This window comes from Panthera pardus, unplaced genomic scaffold (assembly GCF_024362965.1).
Source record: "Panthera pardus isolate Hobbes unplaced genomic scaffold, ASM2436296v1 HiC_scaffold_16, whole genome shotgun sequence".
NCBI lineage: Eukaryota > Metazoa > Chordata > Mammalia > Carnivora > Felidae > Panthera > Panthera pardus.
The window spans coordinates 83,014,636-83,036,037 of NW_026526721.1; the positions used below are offsets into that span (position 1 = coordinate 83,014,636).

General features: G+C 37.1%; 1 protein-coding gene across 2 annotated transcripts in view; it reads left to right on the forward strand.

The window, feature by feature from the left end:
- MCF2L2 (MCF.2 cell line derived transforming sequence-like 2) overlaps nt 1–21,402 on the forward strand; it is a 261,195-nt gene that overhangs the window by 42,137 nt on the left and 197,656 nt on the right. For both annotated transcript variants that reach the window (XM_053903603.1, XM_019463281.2), the window contains exon 3: nt 3,269–3,383. In XM_053903603.1, coding sequence (XP_053759578.1) covers nt 3,269–3,383 — 115 coding nt within the window. The remainder of the gene's footprint in view (nt 1–3,268; nt 3,384–21,402) is intronic.

A 21,402-nucleotide genomic window follows, 5' to 3' on the forward strand; every position in this document is an offset into this window, starting at 1 on the left:
CCAGGAAGTGGTATTGCCATTTTCCCAGCTGAAATCTTTTTTTTTTTTTTTTTTTTTGGCAGGGAGAGAAAAGGAAAATGGATATTGGAAGGCAAATAGCATTAACTGCCTCACTCTCTCTTTCATTGTTGGTCTTCACCATCTTCTATAGGATTTGCTAGCATTCCAAATTCTCCTCTATAGTAGGAAAGTCTCCATGCCAGCCAACACTCAGGCCCTCATAGGAACAATTTTATGTCTCTCAAGTACTCACTACTGTTTTCTGCAGTAAACCTATTCCTCTTCCACTTAGAGAACAGGTAAAAATTATACCAGGAGTACTGAAATTTATTTTATTTAAGTCACCATTTTACTTCCAAGTAATTTGGTGTTCTTTATTTTCCTTGAATAGGGCTTCTTTGGTACGCTTTCATCCTTTTGCATTTCCACATTTTCTCACAAGGTGGCACCAAATGCCTTGATGTGGGTGGTCAATGGGTGTCTGGAGGCTTAGCTTTGTTTCCTTGGTGCTTCTGTCTGTCACGTTTAATGTTCAACCGCAGGTGGTGTCCCCAGTCAACCTTGGGCCTCTCTGGTGTTCAGTATTGGTATAAACCAAGATACAAGAACACTCCACCTATCTTTCTCCATTTAGGTGTGAAGAGCTTTATTTTATAATCAACAGTAAAAGACAATCATTAAATAGTATAATCATGCCTTAATGAATATTTTTAGGGTGTTTTGATTCCTTGAAATGTTTTAGCCATTTTCTTGGCAAATATTGGCTATGCAATTAGTACAGTGTTATAATGCATTTAAATTTAGCCTTACTGGAGATGTAAATTCTCTTAATTTGCATTCATCTAAGACTTCCTATGGCTGTATGACTGCAAAGAGGAAAAATATGAGGTGAAAGCTGACATTTTCTGATTTAAGTTGTTTTCAGTCAGCATAATGAGGCATCTTAATCTCCAAGTCAAAGTTTGACAAACATTTAATATGCAGTTAACTTTTTTTTAAAATTTAAAATAAACGTGTAGAATTATTAAGGAGCTACTTCCTGGAGAAGAATGTCTAGTCATCAGACAAGTCTCACACAGTTTCATTCCATTGCGATTGGTCTCTGAGAGCCTAACCCTACGTGAACAATACCTAGAAGAGACTGTTATAGAAAACTACAAGACTGATTTAATCTTTTCATGATGAAAATTTTTTCATGATGTGCTTGACAGCACATTTTTTGCCTTGGAAGAAATTTACATGGAAAGTCAGAGTATAATCAGAAGATACTTATCAGGTATGGACTCAGAGCAGCAGAGTGGATTGGATAACCTTAATGGTACTGTCATCTGGTAGACTGGCCTAGATTCTCATGATGGTAGGCCAGGTCCCTCCTTCCTTAGGATAGCATCATTGACAAGACATGACCTGCATTTGCTTCTCTGAGTTGCCCTCTTATGTAATTTCTTCATTGATCCCACACCCTTATTAATCACACAATTGTCATTAAACCACACCCTGCCCTACCTCTTTCATTACATATGTGAAATACATGCAGTCATTTGTAGTTGGCTTCTCTTGGGAGCCGTTATTTTTCTTAAAGTGGTTTCCCTCCATAGACATAACCTGGAAGTGCTCTCAGCAATTCAGCTCCTATCCTGTCAGGGAGGGCATAGATTCCCCAATTTACTCAGTTCTTGGTGCTTAGTTTTTCAGTCTCAGATATATATCTCAGTCTATCTTAGTATTTTCACAGCCTTTCTTGGCCAAAAGCAATACCTAACAGTTAAAATGACTTAGTAAGTCTGTATGTCCTAACAGTTTGATAGCTGTTTGAAAAAATAATACATGTAAATTGAAAGAAAAAGTAATGTTTACATTTCATTCTTAGGTAACTACAATAATCTTGAATCTCGGAATGAGACTGGACATCACCACCTTTGTTTCCTGTTCTATATTAATTTTCATACGGCGCTTGCTTTTTATCTCAGCAGTCACCAAAACCCCAACTTCACAAGGATGCAGTGACTTTCAAAAGAATGTAGTGCAATTTAATGTTGAAATTGTGAACTACCTCAAGCTAGTAGCATGCATGTCATCTGATATATGCCAACTATTGCTGTTTCCCTCAAACATTTAAAGTATTAATGATGTTCTTACAAGTTCACCGTGGTTCCCTGGGTACCTGGGACACAATTTGAGAACCACAGGGCTAGAACTCAGTCATGTAGCTGCATCTAGCTGCAAGGAGATGAGGAAATATAATCCATTTAATTCAATCTAGTGGCCTCTGCTCCAATGGATTAAATATATAAAAACTTTTTAAAAATGTTTATCCAGTTTTGAGAGAGAGGTGGAGCATGAGTGGGGGAGGGGCAGAGAGAGAGGGAGATACAGAATCCAAAGCAGGCTCCAGGCTCTGAGCTGTCAGCACAGAACCCAATGAGGGGCTTGAACTTACAAACAGCGAGATCATGACCTGAGCTGAAGTCGGAAGCTTAACCGTCTAAGCCACCCAGGTGCCCCTGGATTAAATATTTAAATATTAATTTTACATTTTTATTCTTACAGTGATGTTTTATACCCCTGTTGGTAAGTTATTGAAGGGCAGGTGGTTATTGCCTCCTTGTAATAATAATAAATATAATATTGCCTCCTTGTAATAATAATAACCATATAATGGTCCCTATTTATTAAGCACTTATATGTAATAAGCACTCTACTAATGTGTTTTTCGTGTATGTTCTCACTTAATCCTCACAATACCTTTAGAAGTAGGTAAAAATATTATTCCTATTATATACGTATATATATTTATGGAAAATCCTATTTAGATGAACTATCTTTGCATGAAGTCACATAGAAATTAAGTGGCAGAGCAGGATTTGAACCAGGCTGACTTTAGAACAAAACTCACTTGACCACCATGCTTTAACTTTGATATTTATTGACTACAAAAATTAAGAACAATATTATATATTTGTATTGACATTACTTACTGTTCCACTTGTACTGAAGTGATTAAATTAGTACTATCTTTTATACACTAACTGTCTTCAGAGGATTTAAAAATTGAATTCTCACAATATCACTTGAGCAAGCCTGAAGAGGAGACTTGTTCAAAATAGTTCCATGTCAGCCTTCCCACTTTCTAGTCTGAAATAATACAGATGGAAAAGGGGAAGGCCAGTATGTATCTCCCCACCTGACATTAATCAAAGTCACTTACCTGCAGAGATGTGACATGAAAACATTTTGTTAACATCTTGACCACGCATTTTTGTTGCAGGAGGCCGAGGGAAAGACGGTGCCCCCATCATCACTTTTCCAGAGTTTGTGGGGTTCAAACACATCCCAGAGGAAGACTTCCTGAATGTCATGACTTACCTGACTAGCATCCCCAGGTGAGCTGAACACAGCGTTTTGCTGGCTTCCCAGTCACCTAGTTTATTCTGAATTTCCCATGTGACAGGGCTGGGTTGAGATGGAATTTTTGCTGAGTGCAGCCCACGCTGGTATGTAGCGTGGCCAGTTTCTCTGATGTATCCCTCACAGACAAGTGATAGGGGAAGAGGCTAGAAAACAATGTCAGTTTTGACTATGAGTCACACATAGGAGGTACTTAATACACACTGTTGAGTGAATGAAACATTGGTTGAACATGCTAATGCTGCATCTGCCCCTTCAGGTTTATTGCACTAGAATAAGGTGATTCTAGCTTCCTAGGGCCTGTCATCTGGGACACATGACCATTGCTCAAGGAGGTCAAGCCATGTTAGGAGTTATTTAGTTTATCTTCCCTAAATAAGGAATTCTCCATATTCAGATAGAGAATCTAAGGCACAGAGCAAGAAAACAAAGGCTGAGAATAAAAACTGTGCTTGTAGCTGAGAATATGACAGAGATGTTTTTGGGCATCTGCTGTTTCTCTAGCCCGAGCCTTACACCTTTATCGAATTGAGTCAGTCAATACCCAGGCTTCCAAGGGGTGGAGTGTGGGACAGAGTTCATAATGATGAACCATTTTACAGACAAAGATAGAGCTGGGAATGAGGCCCAAACCCCACTCTTTGATAGTGCTGTGTCCAGTCTCCAGCCAGGAAAGGCCCTTCCCTCCATGGGTTTATAGGGCTTATGATGTCATCTCTTACTTAAATTGCTCTGAGGTTAGGAATTTACACAACGGCCATGTGTGTGCTGTTTAGCTTGTCTTCCATCTGCCTCATGTGATTTCGGGGTCAACACCAGCTTTGTCATTGAAAGGCCACCTGCAATTTCATCCCACCTGTGGAGATTAGAAAGTTGAGTTGTTTGCTTTAACCAAAGCCACTCTAAAAGATTTATTTTTGTTTTTGTATATTACTATTCATATTTCCTCAGAGAGAGCTATGGATTTTATTTTTTAATGCACTTCTTCAAAGTTTATTGCTTAAATTATATGTAACTAATTCCTTTCCTTTCTTCCTTTGATCCCTGAAAATGGTATGTGTTATGCAGATGCGTAAGGATTTGGGGTTTTGTTGCTTTGAAGGAAGGATGCTGTGTGTGTCTCTGGGCTGTGCTCATGTGGTTCTCTCTGTTGAGACCTTTCCCATCCTTCTTGGCCTATCTAACTTCTACACATTCATCAGCCTTCAGTCTGACCTCATTTCTTCAAGGAATCCTTCCCCAACTTCAGTTTCGCTCTCACAGACTCTTAATTTCCATAGACACCTGAGCTTAGCTCTTATATAACACTGTAATATATGGAAATTGTTTCTGCCTTTCCCATTAGACTGTGAATAGCTCAAGAGTAGGGGCCAATGCTTTTGTTTTTTTTTTTTTTTTTTTTTTTTTTTTTTATCCCTAGCTCTAGCACAGTGTGCCCTGCACTGCACATAGTAGGCTGTCAGGAGTATTGTCGGTAGAATTTCCAGTTCTGATAGAATTCATTTCAATAAAAAAAAAGAGTATTTGCTATAGGGTGAGAAGGAGGCTGCTGACAGAGAGAGAGGAACTCAGTCCTCACTCCTGCCTTAACCTCCTTGGGTTGTAGGGAGTTGTACCTGGTCTCCCTCTTTGGCTCAGTTGCATTCCAAAGTAATGACACCCATCAGTTCAGCAACTTCTCCTTCCATGGGGAGCTGCAAAGGAAAGGGTTGAGCAGGGAGGTGGGCAACAGGTGGAAGTGCCTCCACCTATTCTCATTATATTTGGTTAAAACTCACTGTTGAATTTTACTGAATCCCCGATGCAGTCATATGCTAACCAAAATGGGTTGTTTTTGTCTTGTACTTGTAGCCTTTTCTGAGTCACACTGAGAAGCATATGTTGAGTGCTATCTGGACCAGTGTAGAGAGAAGCATAGAGGGGTAGAACCCCTATCTCCTAGAGGTAGAAGATAAGACAAAACAAGGGGCTACTGTTTTTTTGGCTTGATGTCTTTTTTTCTCTTCTATATTCCTTATATAATTTCTGGCAAATAGGAAGTTTTTTAGTTTCCTAGAATGCTGTTTGTTTCTTGAGAAAGAATAGCTGTCTGACCAATTATTCCCCTTTTCTCTTCTTGGCATTTGCTCATATCCACCCCTCTTGCTTTCAACATAAAGAGCCCCACCCGTCTTTCTTTCCACATAAAACAGAGACAATGGGTAAGAAGGCCCAAAAGGGGAATTTGACATGAACCTTGCTTTCCAGGTTCCATTTCAGGTTCCAGAGAATGAAACCAGCCTTGTTTTTTATGATTCCTATTTTCACAATATGCATCTTCCTAAGTCTTACAGTGGTAACCAGGCAACAGAGCCCTTCCCAGGTTGCAAAATGTTTTATAGGCAGTTGATGGAGGGCTCATGACACAGAACAAGAATTGATGTACTAGAAGAGGAGGATGGCAGGATATGCAGGGTGGGGAAAGGATATCTCTGTGCCTGAAATTAATAAGGACCTCTCATTGTGGCTGGGTTGAGTGAGTGAAGAAAGCTTCCCATGGCAGCTCATTCTTCACTAGATCTTTGCTGAGTGCCAACAGTGTGGTTGGTGTTATTAGGTGCTATAAAGGACCAACAAGGCCATAAGACAATGTCTTGAACCTCAGGAAGCTCATCACATGACTCTGTTGTCATGATAGCTTGTGAAATATGCAAACAAAGTATTATAGAAGATCAGAAGAGAGAAAAGTCACTTCAGACAGGAAAAACAAGGAAAGCTTTAGGAATGAAGGTGAAAAGATAGGTAGGATTTCCACAGGTAGATATGCAAGGCGACATTCCAGAAAGAGAGAATAAGGTGGTATTTAAGAGCTCTGTACACAGCCCAAATCTGGAACGCAATCCACATTCCACTGCTCACTAGCTGTGTGATCTGGGGCAAAATATTTGACTTCTGTCCAACCCCCCCTGGTTTTCGAAGTCTTAAAAAGAGTATGTTTGGGGAACTTTGGCCATCCAAGTTGATCAGAACAGAGTAAGGCTCCTTTTCAGTAGTGAGAAACGAGAGCTGGAAAGACATCTGGAAACAGACTAGGCAAGGCCTTTCCCACCAAGTTGAGTAGTTTAGACATAATGGGCAGGAAGAGGTGGCTGGAGGTTTTGCGGTGGGGAATGACAAGCAGATTAATATGGTGGTGGTGTGCAGAGTGGATCAGATGGAGCCAAGAAAAGGAGGCAGGAGACTGATTAAGGGCTTCTAGACTCGGATGGGCGCAAAGTGAAAGGGTGTGAGCTAGCGTGTTGACAGGAGGACTGGGTAGAGAGGGATGGACAGAAAGGACAGGCGTTGGGGCCAATTGGGATGGGGGAGGGGGAGAGTGAGAAACTAATGGCTTTAGGAACTGTACTACCAGACAGATCTTACTGCTTGTCTGGGCATGTGGGATTGAGCCCCCATTTTGGTTTTCATTGTCTCATCTTGTTTTATTTCATTACTTTGCCTGGCTCTTCCTTACCAAAAGTATGCTAGGATGTGGTTCCCATCTTAGTTGCACATTAGCATCACTTGGGGAGTTTTAAAATATCCTGACGTCCAGACCAGACTAAAATCAGAATTTTTCAAGGTGTGACTTGAGCTCCAGTAGTGCTGGAAGCAACTCAGGTGACCCCAGTGTGCAGCCAAGGGTGAAACTCACTGTGCTAGGTGCTGTTAGGGAGACACTGTGGTAAAAGGGAAGGAACATTTGAGGGGTGAGGAAGAAAATGCGGACTCAGGCTTAGCTTTTGGATAAGATGCAGTACTGGGGCATGTGGGGAAATTAAAAGACAGAACGAGAGCAGCACCCAGTCTTCTACTTTTGCCTTCATAGTTCTGTATTTCTTCTCTCTAAATGTAATAAAAGCCAAAAATTCTATTTCCTGAGCTTCCCTGACTCTGGGGTATCTTTGTGAATTATATGTAATACATAACCATTGAATTATAAATCTTCCCACATAGATCTCATGGTATTAAAATATATATAAAATATAAAAAGTATCATTGCCACATCACCATTATGTTTCCAATAACAACTGAGGGCTCACTTTAGCCTATCAGGTACCATCTGCTATGTATTTATACTACTAAGGGTTTTCAGAATCTATCTTATAACAGTAGCAGGATAAACCTAGGAGTCAGTTTCTCAGAGGTATTACTTATGTAAGATATTGTCACTTAAAACATGTTTCCTGTGGCTACAGATTGTAGCCAAGCAGTTTGAAAAGGCATTAGTAAAAACATTCTGAACAACTGAGAAGGTCAGCTATTTTTAGATCACAGTTGTTTTTCTCAAAATCAATATTTGTATAACTCAGCATGGATTTTTATTACTGAATTACTCTATTTAGTTTCTTTGTTTTAGTCCAATTCTGAGTTCATTATTTGAAAGGGATGGGGGGGGGGGGCGCCTGGGTGGTTCAGTCCATTAAGCCTCTGACTTTGGTTCAGGTCATGATCTCGCAGTTTGTGAGTTTAAGACCTGCGTCGGGCTCTGTGCTGACAGCTCCGAGCCTGGAGACTGCTTTGAATTCTTTGTCTCCCTCTCTCTCTACCCCTTGCCCACTCAGACTCTCTCTCAAAAATAAACATTAAAAAAAAAAAGAATAAAAAAAAAAGAAAGGGATTGGAGAAAGTACTTTTATTAGATAGTACAACAGTCACGTTTCAGAACAGTGGTGAATTTTATGATTATTTACTATTTCTTAAATTTATTAAAAATGTTTATTTATTTTTGAGAAAGAGGAGACACAGAATCCAAAGTAGGCTCCAGGCTCTGAGCTGTCACCACAGAGCCCAAAGCGGGGCTCAAACTCATGAACTGTGAGATCATGACCTGAGCCAAAGTCGGATGCTTAACCAACTGAGCCACCCAGGCACCCCTGATTATTTACTATTTCTAAAGGACCTTTTCTATAATGAATTTGTTGAGAGACCTGTTTAAGTTTGAAGAATTCTCCTATGTCCATTTTCCTCCCGTAAAGTCTGATTAATAGTCTTTGAGATGAGTCAGATCCTCATTTATGATATGCTGTCTGATAGAATGCTGTCTGGCATTTCTACTTTAGGAAAGGAGGGGAGAAGGACATTGCAACTATTTGCCTTGTGAATTATAATGAGAGTTTCCCTTGTGTATTAAAAGACTGAATGGGGCGCCTGGATGGCTTAATCAGTTAAGCATCTGACTCTTGATTTCAGCTTGGGTCATGACTCCAGCATTGTGGGATTCAGCCCTGTGTGAGGCTTCACACTGAGCTGGGCATGGAGCCTGCTTGAGATTTGCTCTTTCTCCCTCTGCCCCTTTCCCCTCTAAACAAACAAACAAACAAACAAACAAACAATAAATAAATAAATGAAAACACTGAATGAATATAACAATTTGTCAGCTTTAGAAACTAGCCCCGCCAATGAAGTTAGTTCATTCTGGGCCTCTTACTTATGGAGGCAATAGAAAAGCACCTGTTTTTAAATGGCTTTGAATAGCATTAATTGGAAAAGATCTGCTTTGATTGAGTGCAAGGGTGAGGTATGTTATTTCTTGGGCTGGCTGTGGCATTGCTCCTCAGAGTCAGGGAGATGGAATCATTTCTTTGACTTCTAAGGACAGAGGTCCAGGATGGGGAGTCTTGTTGGCCTGTTGCATTGCCCAGGGTGGGTGGATTTGCTTCAGAGCTCTCAGAAAGGATGCCTTGAGAGACCAGACCTTAGCCAGCCAAGGCTCGAAATTTGAGAGCACCCCATGGATTTGTTATGAATAAGTGGTAACACTGGCAAGTAAGTCTTATAGGCCAACATAATTTGAATGAATTATTTTAGAGGGCAGAAAAAACATTTAATATGTTAGATTCTTGTCCTTCTCTGTGTAAGACTAGGAGTCTGACAGTATTTCTCACCAGTAGGATGAGCTAATGTGTGCATAATGGCTTTTCTTTGTTCATTTGCTTTAGAATATCTTAACTATCCTGCATTGTGTCACCTGTCCTTTTCAGATAGGAGCCTACTTTCCCTTTTCTGATATGTTCAATTTAGATTTCTTTAGACATTCAAAGCACAGCCTCTTGCTTGAATTTATGGGTGCTAATGGTTGTAAATATCTGGAATTTGGCCTGATTCAGTGGTATTATCAGTTATAAAGAAGATAATTGCCACAGTCTAACAAATAGGCTCATCTCCTATTTATTATGTGACTTGGGTTGTTTTGGTGATGGGGTGGTCTGAAGAATTGAGATGAAATTGGGCAAGATGTTGGGTGTGGTATTAACTTTAAAATGTGAATGCTGCTTTTTTTTTTTTAAGTTTATTTATTTATTTTGAGAGAAAGAGATGGGAGGGAGAGAGAGAGAATTCCAAGCAAGTTCTACACTGTCAGCACGGAGCCCGACTTGGGGCTCAAACTCACGAACCGTGAGATCATGACCTGAGCTGAAACTAAGAGTTGGACACTGAACTGACTGAGCCACCCAGGCACCCCTGAATGTTGCTTTTTAAAAATCAAGCTTTTGATGGAGAGCAAGCAGCTCATCATGCCCTCTACAAGTCATTATGTGGTCAGTAATGTTTCCTAAAACTCTGTGAGCCACAGAGGGTGTTGACTTTTGCTGTTTATTTTATTTTTTATACTATTTATTGATTTACCAATTATTACATGGTTCTTTACTATTTATTACTTACTAGTTTAAGGGGTCCTGAGAATGATGGGGTAGGAGGATTCAGTTACTCCATAATACCTTATTAAAAATACCTTATTAAAATATTATTAAAAGACTCTAGACATTATTAGCACAAGTACCTTTCTGATAATCTATACAACTTCACTGGGATGGTAAACATTGAATTGCATTTAGTAATGATGTGCACTCAGTATTATCAGTCAGAATATTCTAGGTTGAAGGCCATCAAACTTTTTCTGTAAAGGACCAGAGAGTAAATATTGTAGGTTTTGCAGACCATATGATCTCTGCCTCAACGACTGAGCTCAGCTGTTGTTGCTGAAAAGCAAATATAGATAATATATAAACCAATGAGTGTGGCTGTGTTGCAATAAAACTTTATTTACAAAATGGGTGTGGAGTGGATTTGACACATGGACTGCAGTTTGTTGGCTCTTGGTCTAGATTAGTTGTTCCCAGACATTAGCATACAGCAGAATTTGGGGGACTTGCTAAAACACAGATTGCTGGTCCCACTCCAAGTTTCTGATTCAGTAGGTTTGGATGAGGCCACATAATTTGGATTTCTAACAAGTTTTCAGGAGATGCTACCGCTGCTGGTCTGAGGATCACAGTTTGAGAACTATACATAACTAGTGAAAAGTAAAGCTTAGGACTTAGATTTCTTGGCTCCTGGCTTGGTGCTATTTACACCAACCATAACGCAAAACTTTTAGATAATATTATGGTGGTGATGTCCATGGTGCTAATTTACATATTTGTTTTTATTTTTTGATTATCACCTTTAGACAATATCTTGTGGTTCTTTGCTATGAAAAATGAATTTTGCATACTTATGATGCTTCTCTGTCCTTGCTCCCTTTCACCCCCCAATTTTTGTTAGTTACATTATTATTTTTAGATCATATAATGGTTACCATGATAAATTTAAATAACACAGTTAATTCTATCTGGTGATGCAGCAACCTTAGATAATATCTATTGATTTTTTTTACCATATATTTCCATCTTTTTTCTGTCTCTCATCTTTCAAGTTCTTCTACCTATATACCACTTTCTTTCAGTTGGTAAGACTTATAATGTATTTTACATTTTTACTATATGTGGGTTTTTCTTTGACTCTAGTTGATTCTATACACAGAAATCAGTAAAATGCATTTATGCATGTAATATGTTCATACCTCTAGAGTAAGAAATGTAATTCTATGTCATTAAACCTGTGTCACTCAAAGGAGTGCTACACATGTTAAGGTAAATAGGTTCTCTTTTCTAAAACTCCATGCCACAGTTTAATTCATTTCAGACTCTGGCAATGTCTTTTTTTTTTTTTTTTTTACGTTTTCCCTTGGCATTTCTTTTTCTTTTTTTTTTTTTAAGTTTATTTATTTATTTTGAGAGAGCATGTGCACGTGCATGTGTGTGTGACTTACTTTGAGAGAGCGTGTGCACGTGCATGTGTGCACAGAGAGAGGGACAGAGAGAGGAGGAGGGACAGAGAGAGAGGGAGAGAGTATCCTAAGTAGACTCTGGATTGCTAGTGAAGAGCCTGACATGGGGCTTGAGCCCAGGAACCGAGATCATGACCTGAGTGGAAACCAAGAGTTGGAAGCTTAACCAACTGAGGCACTCAGACACCCCTCCCTTGGCATTTCTAATTGTCTTTTTTTCTTGTTTATACAGTAGCATATATCTATATTGCATTATTAATATCTTCCAGATTGTTTGTTATAGAATTTATGTAATACATATATTTTTTTCTTGAAGACTTTTTTTGAGGCCCACTGACCTACCCTTATAATTGCTGTTATCTGAACCTGTTGCCAGATGTCAACCTGGGATTGCTTTTTATCATATCTCTGGAAAGATTGTTCCTTCTTTTTTATTTAAAAAAATTTTTTTGGGGGGGGGGATTGCTTGGGTGGCTCAGTTGTTTAACTGTCTGACTTCGGCTCAGGTCATGATCTCAGCCCCTTCTTGGGCTCTGTGCAGACAGCTCAGAGCCTGGAACCTGCTTCAGATTTTGTCTCCCTCTCTCTCTGCTTCTCCCCCACTCACACTCTGTCTGTCTCTCTCTCTCAAAAATAAATAAACATTAAAAAAATTAAAAAAATTTTTAATTAAAGTATATGTGACACACAATGTTATATTAGTTTCAGGTGAACAGCATAGTGATTTCATTTTCATTGGAAAACTTTCAAGTTGTTTCTTTTTCAGAAAGGGTGTATGGTAAGTGAAATGCACAAGATTTAATTTTTTTAATTTAATTTTTAAATTTAAATTTAATTTATTTTTTCAATTTACATCCAAGTTAGTTAGCATATAGTGCAACAATGATTTCAGGAGTAGATTCCTTAATGCCCCTTACCCATTTAGCCCATCCCCCCTCCCACAACCCCTCCAGTAATCCTTTGTATGTTCTCCATATTTAAGAGTCTCTTATGTTTTTGTCCCCCTCCCTGGTTTTATATTATTTTTGCTTCCCTTCCTTTATGTTCATCTGTTTTGTCTCTTAAAGTCCTCATAGGACTGAAGTCATATGATATTTGTCTTTCTCTAATTTCCCTTAGCATAATACCCTCTAGTTCCATCCACATAGTTGCAAATGGCAAGATTTCATTCTTTTTGATTGCCGAGTAATACTCCATTGTGTATATATACCACATCTTTATCCATCCATCCACTGATGGACATTTGGGCTCTTTCCATACTTTGGCTATTGTTGATAGTGCTGCTATAAACATTGGGGGCATGTGCCCCTTCAAAACAGCATACCTGTATCCCTTGGATAAATACCTAGTAGTGTAGTTTCTGGGTCATAGCGTATTTCTAGTTTTAATTTTTTGAGGAATCTCCATACTGTTTTCCAGAGTGGCTGCACCAGTTTGCATTCCCACCAGCAGTGCAAAAGAGATCCTCTTTCTCCACATCCTCGCCAACATCTGTTGTGGCCTGAGTTATTAATGTTAGCCATCTGACAGGAGTGAGGTAGTGTCTCATTGTGGTTTTGATTTGTATTTCCATGATGATGAGTGATGTTGAGAATTTTTTCATGTGTTGGCCATCTGGACACTCCAAAGAAGTCAGAAACTTCTTTGGAGAAGTGTCTATTCATGTCTTTTGCCCAATTCTTCACTGGAATATTTGTTTTTTGGGTATTGAGTTTGATAAGATATTTATAGATTTTGGATAATAACCCTTTATCTGATATGTTGTTTGCAAATATCTTCTCCCATTCCATTGGTTGCCTTTTAGTTTTGCTGATTGTTCCTTTCACTGTGCAGAAGCTTTTTACTTTGATGAGGTCCCAATAGTTCATGTTTGCTTTTGTTTCCCTTGCCTCTGGAGACATGTTGAATAAGAAGTTGCTGCCAAGGTCAAGGTCAAAGAGGTTTTTGTCTGCTTTCTCTTCGAGGATTTTGATGGCTTCCTGCTACATTTAGGTCTTCATCCATTTTGAGTTTATTTTTGTATATGGTGTAAGAAAGTGGTCCAGGTTTATTTTTCTGCATGTCGCTGTCCAGTTTTCCTACCACCACTTGCTGAAGAGACTGTCTTTATTCCATTGGATATTCTTTCCTGCTTTGTCAAAGATTAGTTGGTCATCCGTTTGTGGGTCCATTTCTGGGTTCTCTGTTCTGTTCCATTGATCTGAGTGTCTATTCTTGTGCCAGTAGAAATGTATAAGATTTTAAATGTCAAAAAAATGGCTGCACTTTGTCCTCACACTTGATTGGGAGTTTGTCTGAATATGGAATTTTTTTAATGTAAAATAGCATTGATGCATTGATTTCTAGCAGCCAGTGTTTAGTAATAAGAATGCTGTTCTGTCTCACATCTGAGTCTCATTCCTTCATAGGTAAGCTGTTTCTTTTGTAACATAGGAAGCTTTTGGGGTTTTTTTTTTCTTTAGGTTTTGCAGGTTTGAAATTTCATACTTTTTCTTTCATTCTAATGGACCTTAGAACTGGAGGTTCAAGTCTGTCTTAGGCTTAGAATTTTTTCTCTATTTTTCTGTTTTTTTTTTTTTTTTAATTATATTTTCCCTCCAAGTCTGTTTTCTAGCTTCTGGAACTCAAATTAGAGGGATATTGTATCTTCTGAATTTCTTTTCTGTGTCTTTAACTTTTCTTTCATATTTTTCATCTTTTATCACTTGACATTTTTTTAATATAATCTCTATGCCCAACATAGGGCTGGAACTCATAACCGCAATATCAGGAGTCACATGCTCCACTGACTGAGTCAGCCAAGGGCCCCACATTTTATATGTATACATAGTCTATTAATGTCTTTGCTCTTTTTTCCATTGAGGTGTTTTCTTTCTTTCTTTCTTTCTTTCTTTCTTTCTTTCTTTCTTTCTTTCTTTCTTTCTTTCTTTCTTTCTTTCTTTCTACCTTTATCTTCCTCTTCATTTTTAAGAATTCTTTATGGATTAAGGATATTAGCCCTTTATCTGTGATGTATGCTGCATTTATTTTCTCTCACTTTTTATTGTCCTTTCACTTTGCTTAGGATGTTTTTGGCCATGCAAAATTTTTATATCATCAGGTGCATCAATGTTTCTTCTATTGCATCTGGATTTTGAATCATTGTCAGAAAACTTTCCTATACCTAGGTTATAGGGGAATTCACCCATGCTTTCTTGTAATAAATATTTCCTTTTTTACAGTCAGTTTTGATGCACTTGGTGTTTATTTTTGTGTGTGATATGAGATATAGATATGTTTATCTTTTTCCAAATGGATGTTCAGTTATTCCAGAACCAATAATTTTAAGAGTTCATCTTTGCCTCAGTGATTTGAGAGTTAATTGGTCTGTCTATTCATAAGTGAGTTACACACTATTTTAATTATAGAGAATTTAAGTATGGTTAGCATCTGGTAGGATTAATTCCCTTTCCCCTCCAGGCCCCTTAAGCTTTACTTACTTTTTTCATTTTTTCCCAACTGTTCTTGTTTTCTTTGTATGCATCTTGCTCCATTGAAAAATTAAAAAAAAAAAAAAAAAAGCTTGCTGGTCTTTTCATTGGGACTTTGTTAAATTTATAAAGTAACTTAGGGAAAAGTGATATATTTATGGTGTTAAAATAATCTCATCAAGAACATGAAAAGTCTTTCCATTTGTTAGAATCTACTTTTGTGTCTTTAGGAGTGTTTAAAAACTTCCTGACATAGGTTTGTACATTTATTGTTAAGTTTACTCCTAAGTATTTCATCATTTGTTGCCATTATAAATGAGATCTCTCTACCATTATGTCTGTTAACTGGTGATTTTATTTTTGTACTGTTTTTATTAGGTGTAGGTATTAATGTCATTCTTGCTTCATAAGTAGTTTTTTGAAGTTTTCTTTCAGTTTTTATGCTCTGAAACAATTTTTGTGGCATTGGGACTTTATGGTCAATGATGATTTGAATTCCCTTCTGAAATTCCTCTGTGGATCTGGGCCTTGATAACTTTCTCTATTTCCTCTATGGAAATTGGTCTGTTTAAACTTTGTATTTCTAATGAGATCAACTTTGGTAAGTTATATTTTCCTAGGAAATTATCTATGCCTTGGTTTCTGAGTTTATTTGCATAGAGGTATATGCAAAGTTTCTTGAAGATTTTAAGTTTCCGGTGTTTCAGTGGTTATTTTTCTTTTGCTGTTTCTTAGTTTGTATAACTGTTCTTCGTCCTTTCCTTGCCCTTAAGTTAGCTAATAGCTTATTTATTTTGTTAATTAAAAAATGGGATTCTGATTTATTAGTTAGATCTATTGCTTTCTTTTTCTCTACCTTTTTCATTCTGTCTTTATCTTTAATACCTTCTTCCTTGTGCTTTTTTTTTTTTGGCTTTTCTTTATTTTTTCTCATTGTTGAGTTGAAAATTAAATTTATTTTCTTTCTTTCATTTTATTGATATAAATGTTTAAGGTTATGAATTTTCTCTGATCACTGCTTTAAATATATTCCATATATTCTGATATGTAGTATTTTTATTATCACTATATTTTAGAAATTCTGTAACTGTATTTTATATTCCCTCCTACTAAAGAGTTGTTTAATAGAAGGTTTTTAAATTTTTAGGTTTTTTTTTTTTTTTGTGGTCCATATCATGATCAATTTTTGTGATGTTTCATGTGTGCTTGCGAGGAAGACGAATCCTCTATTACCAGGATATTAAGTTCAACACGTATCCCTTAGATCTTACTTACTGATTATATTTGTTAGGTCTTCTATAACCTTTTTGACATGGTGTCTATTCTGTCTTGTGTTCAAACTGGTATATTGAATCCTCCTGTGTAAAATGTATTTCTGTCTCCTTAGATCTCCTATAGTTTCTGCCTTTAAAAAGCTGGTTATTTTTGTGAATGGTGTAAGAAAGTGGTTTAGTTTCATTCTTCTGCATGTTGCTGTCCAGGTCTCCCAACACCATTCACAAAAATAAACTCAAAATGGATAAAGGACCTGAATGTGAGACAGGAACCATCAAAACCCTAGAGGAAAAAGCAGGAGAAAAACCTCTCTGACCTCAGCCGCAGCAATTTCTTACTTGACACATCCCCAAAGGCAAGCAAAAGGCATTTGCCCCAAAGACATGCCCAATTAAAAGCAAAAATGAACTATTGGGACCTCATCAAGATAAAAAGCTTCTGCACTGCAAAGGAAACAATCAACAAAACTAAAAGGCAACCAACGGAATGGGAGAAGATATTTGCAAATGACATACCAGACAAAGGGCTAGTATCCAAAATCTATAAAGAGCTCACCAAACTCCACACCTGAAAAACAAATAATCCAGTGAAGAAATTGGCAGAAAACATGAATGGACACTTCTCTAAAGAAGACATCCAGATGGCCACAGGCACATGAAAAGATGTTCAACATCGCTCCTCATCAGGGAAATACAAATCAAAACCACACTCAGATACCACCTCACGCCAGTCAGAGTGGCTAAAATGAACACATCAGGAGACTATAGATGCTGGAGAGGATGTGGAGAAACAGGAACCCTCTTGCACTGTTGGTGGGAATGTAAACTGGTGCAGCCACTCTGGAAAACAGTGTGGAGGTTCCTCAGAAAATTAAAAATAGACCTACCCTATGACCCAGCAATAGCACTGGTAGGAATTTACCCAAGGGATACAGGAGTGCTGATGCATAGGGGCACTTGTACCCCAATGTTTATAGCAGCACTCTCAACAATAGCCAAATTATGGAAAGAGCCTAAATGTCCATCAACTGATGAATGGATAAAGAAATTGTGGTTTATATACACAATGAAATACTACTTGGCAATGAGAAAGAATGAAATATGGCCTTTTGTAGCAATGTGGATGGAACTGGAGAGTGTTATGCTAAGTGAAATAAGTCAGGCAGAGAAAGACAGATACTATATGTTTTCACTCTTATATGGATCCTGAGAAACTTAACAGAAGACCATGGGGGAGGGGAAGGAAAAAAAAAAACGGTTAGAGAGGGAGGGAGCCAAAACATAAGAGACTCTTAAAAACTGAGAACAAACTGAGGGTTGATGGGGGGTGGGGGTGGGTGGGTGATGAGTATTGAGGAGGGCACCTGTTGGGATGAGCACTGGGTGTTGTATGGAAACCAATTTGACAATAAATTTCATATTAAAAAAAATAAAATAAATTGGATTATTTGGGGTTTTGGGTATTGAGTTGTATAAGTTCTTTATATATTTTGAATTCTAACTCTTTATTAGAAATGCCATTTACAAATATCTTGAACCATTCATTTAGCTGTATTTTAGTTCCATTGATTGTTTCTTTCACTATGCAGAAGCTTTTCATTTTGATGTGGCCTCCAATAGTTTAATATTGTTTTTTTTCCCCTTGCCTCAGGAGACCTATCTAAAAAAATGTTGCTATATCTAATGTCAGAAAAGTTACTGCCTGGGCTCTCTTCTAGGATTTTTATGGTTTCAGGTCTCCCATTTAGGTCCTTAATCCATTTTGAGTTTATTTTTGTGTATGGTGTAAGAAAATGGTCCAGTTTCTTTCTTTTGCATGATGCTGTCCAGTTTTCCCAGCACCATTTGTTGAAGAGACTGCCCTTTTCCCACTGGATATTCTTTTCTGCTTTGTCAAAGATTAATTGACCATATAGTTGTGGGTTTATGTCTGGGTTTTCTCTTCTGTTCCATTGATTTATGTGTCTATTTTTGTGCCAGTACCATACTTTTGATTATGATAGCTTTTTGGTATATCTTGAAATTGGGGATTGTGATACCACAAATTTTGTTCTTCTTTTCAAGACTGCTTTGGCTGTCTAGAGTCTTTTGTGGTTCCATATGAATTTTAGTATTATTCTAGTTCTGTGAAAAATGCTGTTGGTATTTTGATAGGGATTGCATTAAATGTGTAGATTGCTTTGTGTAGTATAGACAATTTAAAAATATTCGTTCTTTCAATCCATGAGCATGGAATATCTTTCTATTTGTTCGTGTCACCTTTAGTTTCTTTCATCAGTGTTTTACAGTTTTCAGGGTATAGGTCTTTTACCTCCTTGGTTAAGTTTATTTCTAGTACTTTATTATTTTTGGTATAATTATAAATGGGATTGTTTTCTTAATTTCTCTTTATGCTACTTCATTATTAGTATATAGAACTGCAATAGATTTTTTTTATATTGATTTTGTAATCCTATGGCCATATTTAATTCATTTATCAGTTCTAGTGGCTTTTTGGTGGCGATTTTAGAGTTTTCTCTATATAGTATCATGTCATCTGCAAATAGTGGAAGTTTTACTTTTTCCTTACCAATTTGGATGCCTTTTATTTCATTTTCTTGTCTGATTGCTGTGGCTAGGACTTCTAGTACTATATTGAATAAAAGTGGTGAGAGTGGACATCTCTGTCCTGTTCCTGATGGAAGAGGAAAGGCTGCCAGTTTTTCCCCATTGAGTATGATGTTAACTGTGGGCTTTTCATATATGGCCTTTATTATGTTGAGATATGTTCCCTCTAAACCTACTTTGTTGAGAGTTTTTATCATGAATGTGTGTTGTACTTTGTCAAATGCTTTTTCTGCATCTATTGGAATGATCGTATGGTTCTAACATTTTCTCCTATTGATGTGATGTATTTGTTTCATTTATTTCTGTTCTAATCTTTATTATTTTCTTTCTTCTACTGGTTTTGGGCTTTGTTTGTTCTTTTTCTAGCTTCTTTAGGTGAAAGGTTATGTTGTTTATCTGAGATTTTTCTCTTGTTTGAGGTAGGCCTGGATTGCTATAAACTTTCTTTTTAATATCATTTTTGTTGTATCCCAAAGATTTTGGACCATTGTATTTTTATTTTCAATTGTCTTCATGTGTTTTTCAATTTCTTCTTTGATTTCTTGGTTGACGCATTCATTATTTAGTAGATATTATTTGACCTCCCTGTATTTGAATTCTTTTCAGATCCTTTCTTGTGGTTGATTTTTACTTTCATAGCATGTGGTCAGAAAACATGAATGGTATTGACTTCAATTTTTTGAATTTGTTGAAATTTATTTGTGGCCTAATATGTGATCTATTTTATTTTATTTTATTTATTTTATTTTTTATTTTTTTATTATTATTTTTTAATATATGAAATTTATTGTCAAATTGGTTTCCATACAACACCCAGTGCTCATCCCAAAAGATGCCCTCCTCAACACCCACCCCTCCTTCCGACCCCCCATCAACCCTCAGTTTGTTCTCAGTTTTTAAGAGTCTCTTATGCTTTGTCTATGTGATCTATTTTAAAGAATGTTCCATGTGCAATTGACAAGAATGTGTATTCAGCTGTTTTAGTATGGAAGATCCTGAATTTATCTGTTAGGTTCATCTGGTCCAATGCATCATTCAAAGCCACTGTTCCCTTGTTGATTTTTTGTATGGACGATATATCCATTGATGTAAGTGGGGTGATTAAACGACTCCTACTATTATTGTATTCATATTAATTACTTTCTTCATGTTTGTTATTAGCTGCTTTATGTATTTAGGTGTTCCCAGGTGGAGTGTGTAAATTTACAATAGTTGTTTCTTCTTGTTGGATTGCTTACTTTATAATTATATAGTGTCCTTCTTTGTCTCTTGTGACAGTCTTTGTTTTAAAGTCTATTTTGTCTGATGTAAGTATTTGTACCCCAACTTTCTTTTCACTTCTATTTGCATGATAAATGCCTTTCCATTTCTTCACTTTTAATCTACGTGTGTCTTTAGGTCTGAAATGAGTTTCTTGTAGGCAGCATATAGATGAGTCTTGCTTTTTTATCCATTCAGTCACACTGTGTCTTTTGATTGGAGTATTTAGTCCATTTACATTCAAAATAATTATTGATAAGTATGTACTTATTGCCTTTTTTTTTTACTTGTTTATGGTTGTTTTTGTAGTCCTTCTCTGTTCCTTTTTCTTCTCTTGCTGTTTTTCCTCACACTTTCCTGGTTTTCTTTAGTGATATACCTGGATTCCTTTCTTTTTATTTTTCACTTATCTATTGCTGGTTTTTGATTTGTGGTTACCATTAGGTTTGTTTATAACATCTTCTGCATTTAACAGTCTATATTAAGTTGATGGTCACTTAAATTTGAACCCATTCTTTACTCCTCCCCTTCCCTCCCCCATGTTTTAGGTAAAAGTTGTCATACTTTATATCCTTTTATTTTGTGAATCCCTTGACTGATTTATTTTATAAATTTTATAGATTTTATAGATATATTTAATTTTACTGCTTTTGTGCTTCCTACTTTTCTTACTCCTACATGTGATCTTCCCTTTCCATTCAAAGCATCCCCTTTAACCTTTTTTATAGGGCTGGCTTAGTGGTGATGAATTCCTTTAATTTTTGTTTGTCTGGGAAACTCTTTATCTTTCCTTCTATTTTGAATGATAACCTTGCCAGATAAAATATTTTTGGCTGCAGGTGTTTTTCTTTCAGCACTTTGAATACAGTCTGCTATTCCCTTCTGGCCTGCAAAGTTTCTGCTGAGAAATCAGCTGATAGCCTTGTTTTCTTTTCTTTCCTTGTTTTCTATTTCCTTTTCTCTTGCTGCTCTTAAAATTCTCTCTTTACCACTATGTTTTTCCATTTTAATTACTGTGTGTCTTGGTATGGATCTCCTTGAATTGATTTTGTTGGGGGCTCTCTGTGCCTCTTAGATCTGGGTTTCTGTTTCCTTGTCCAGATTTGGGAAGGTTTCAGATATTATTCTTCAAATACATTTTCTGTCTCCTTTTCTCTCTCCTCTTCTCAGGTCCCTACAGTGTGAATGTTATTACAGTTGATAATGGCACTGAGTTCCTTAGGTCTGTTTTCATTTTTAATTTTTTTCTCTT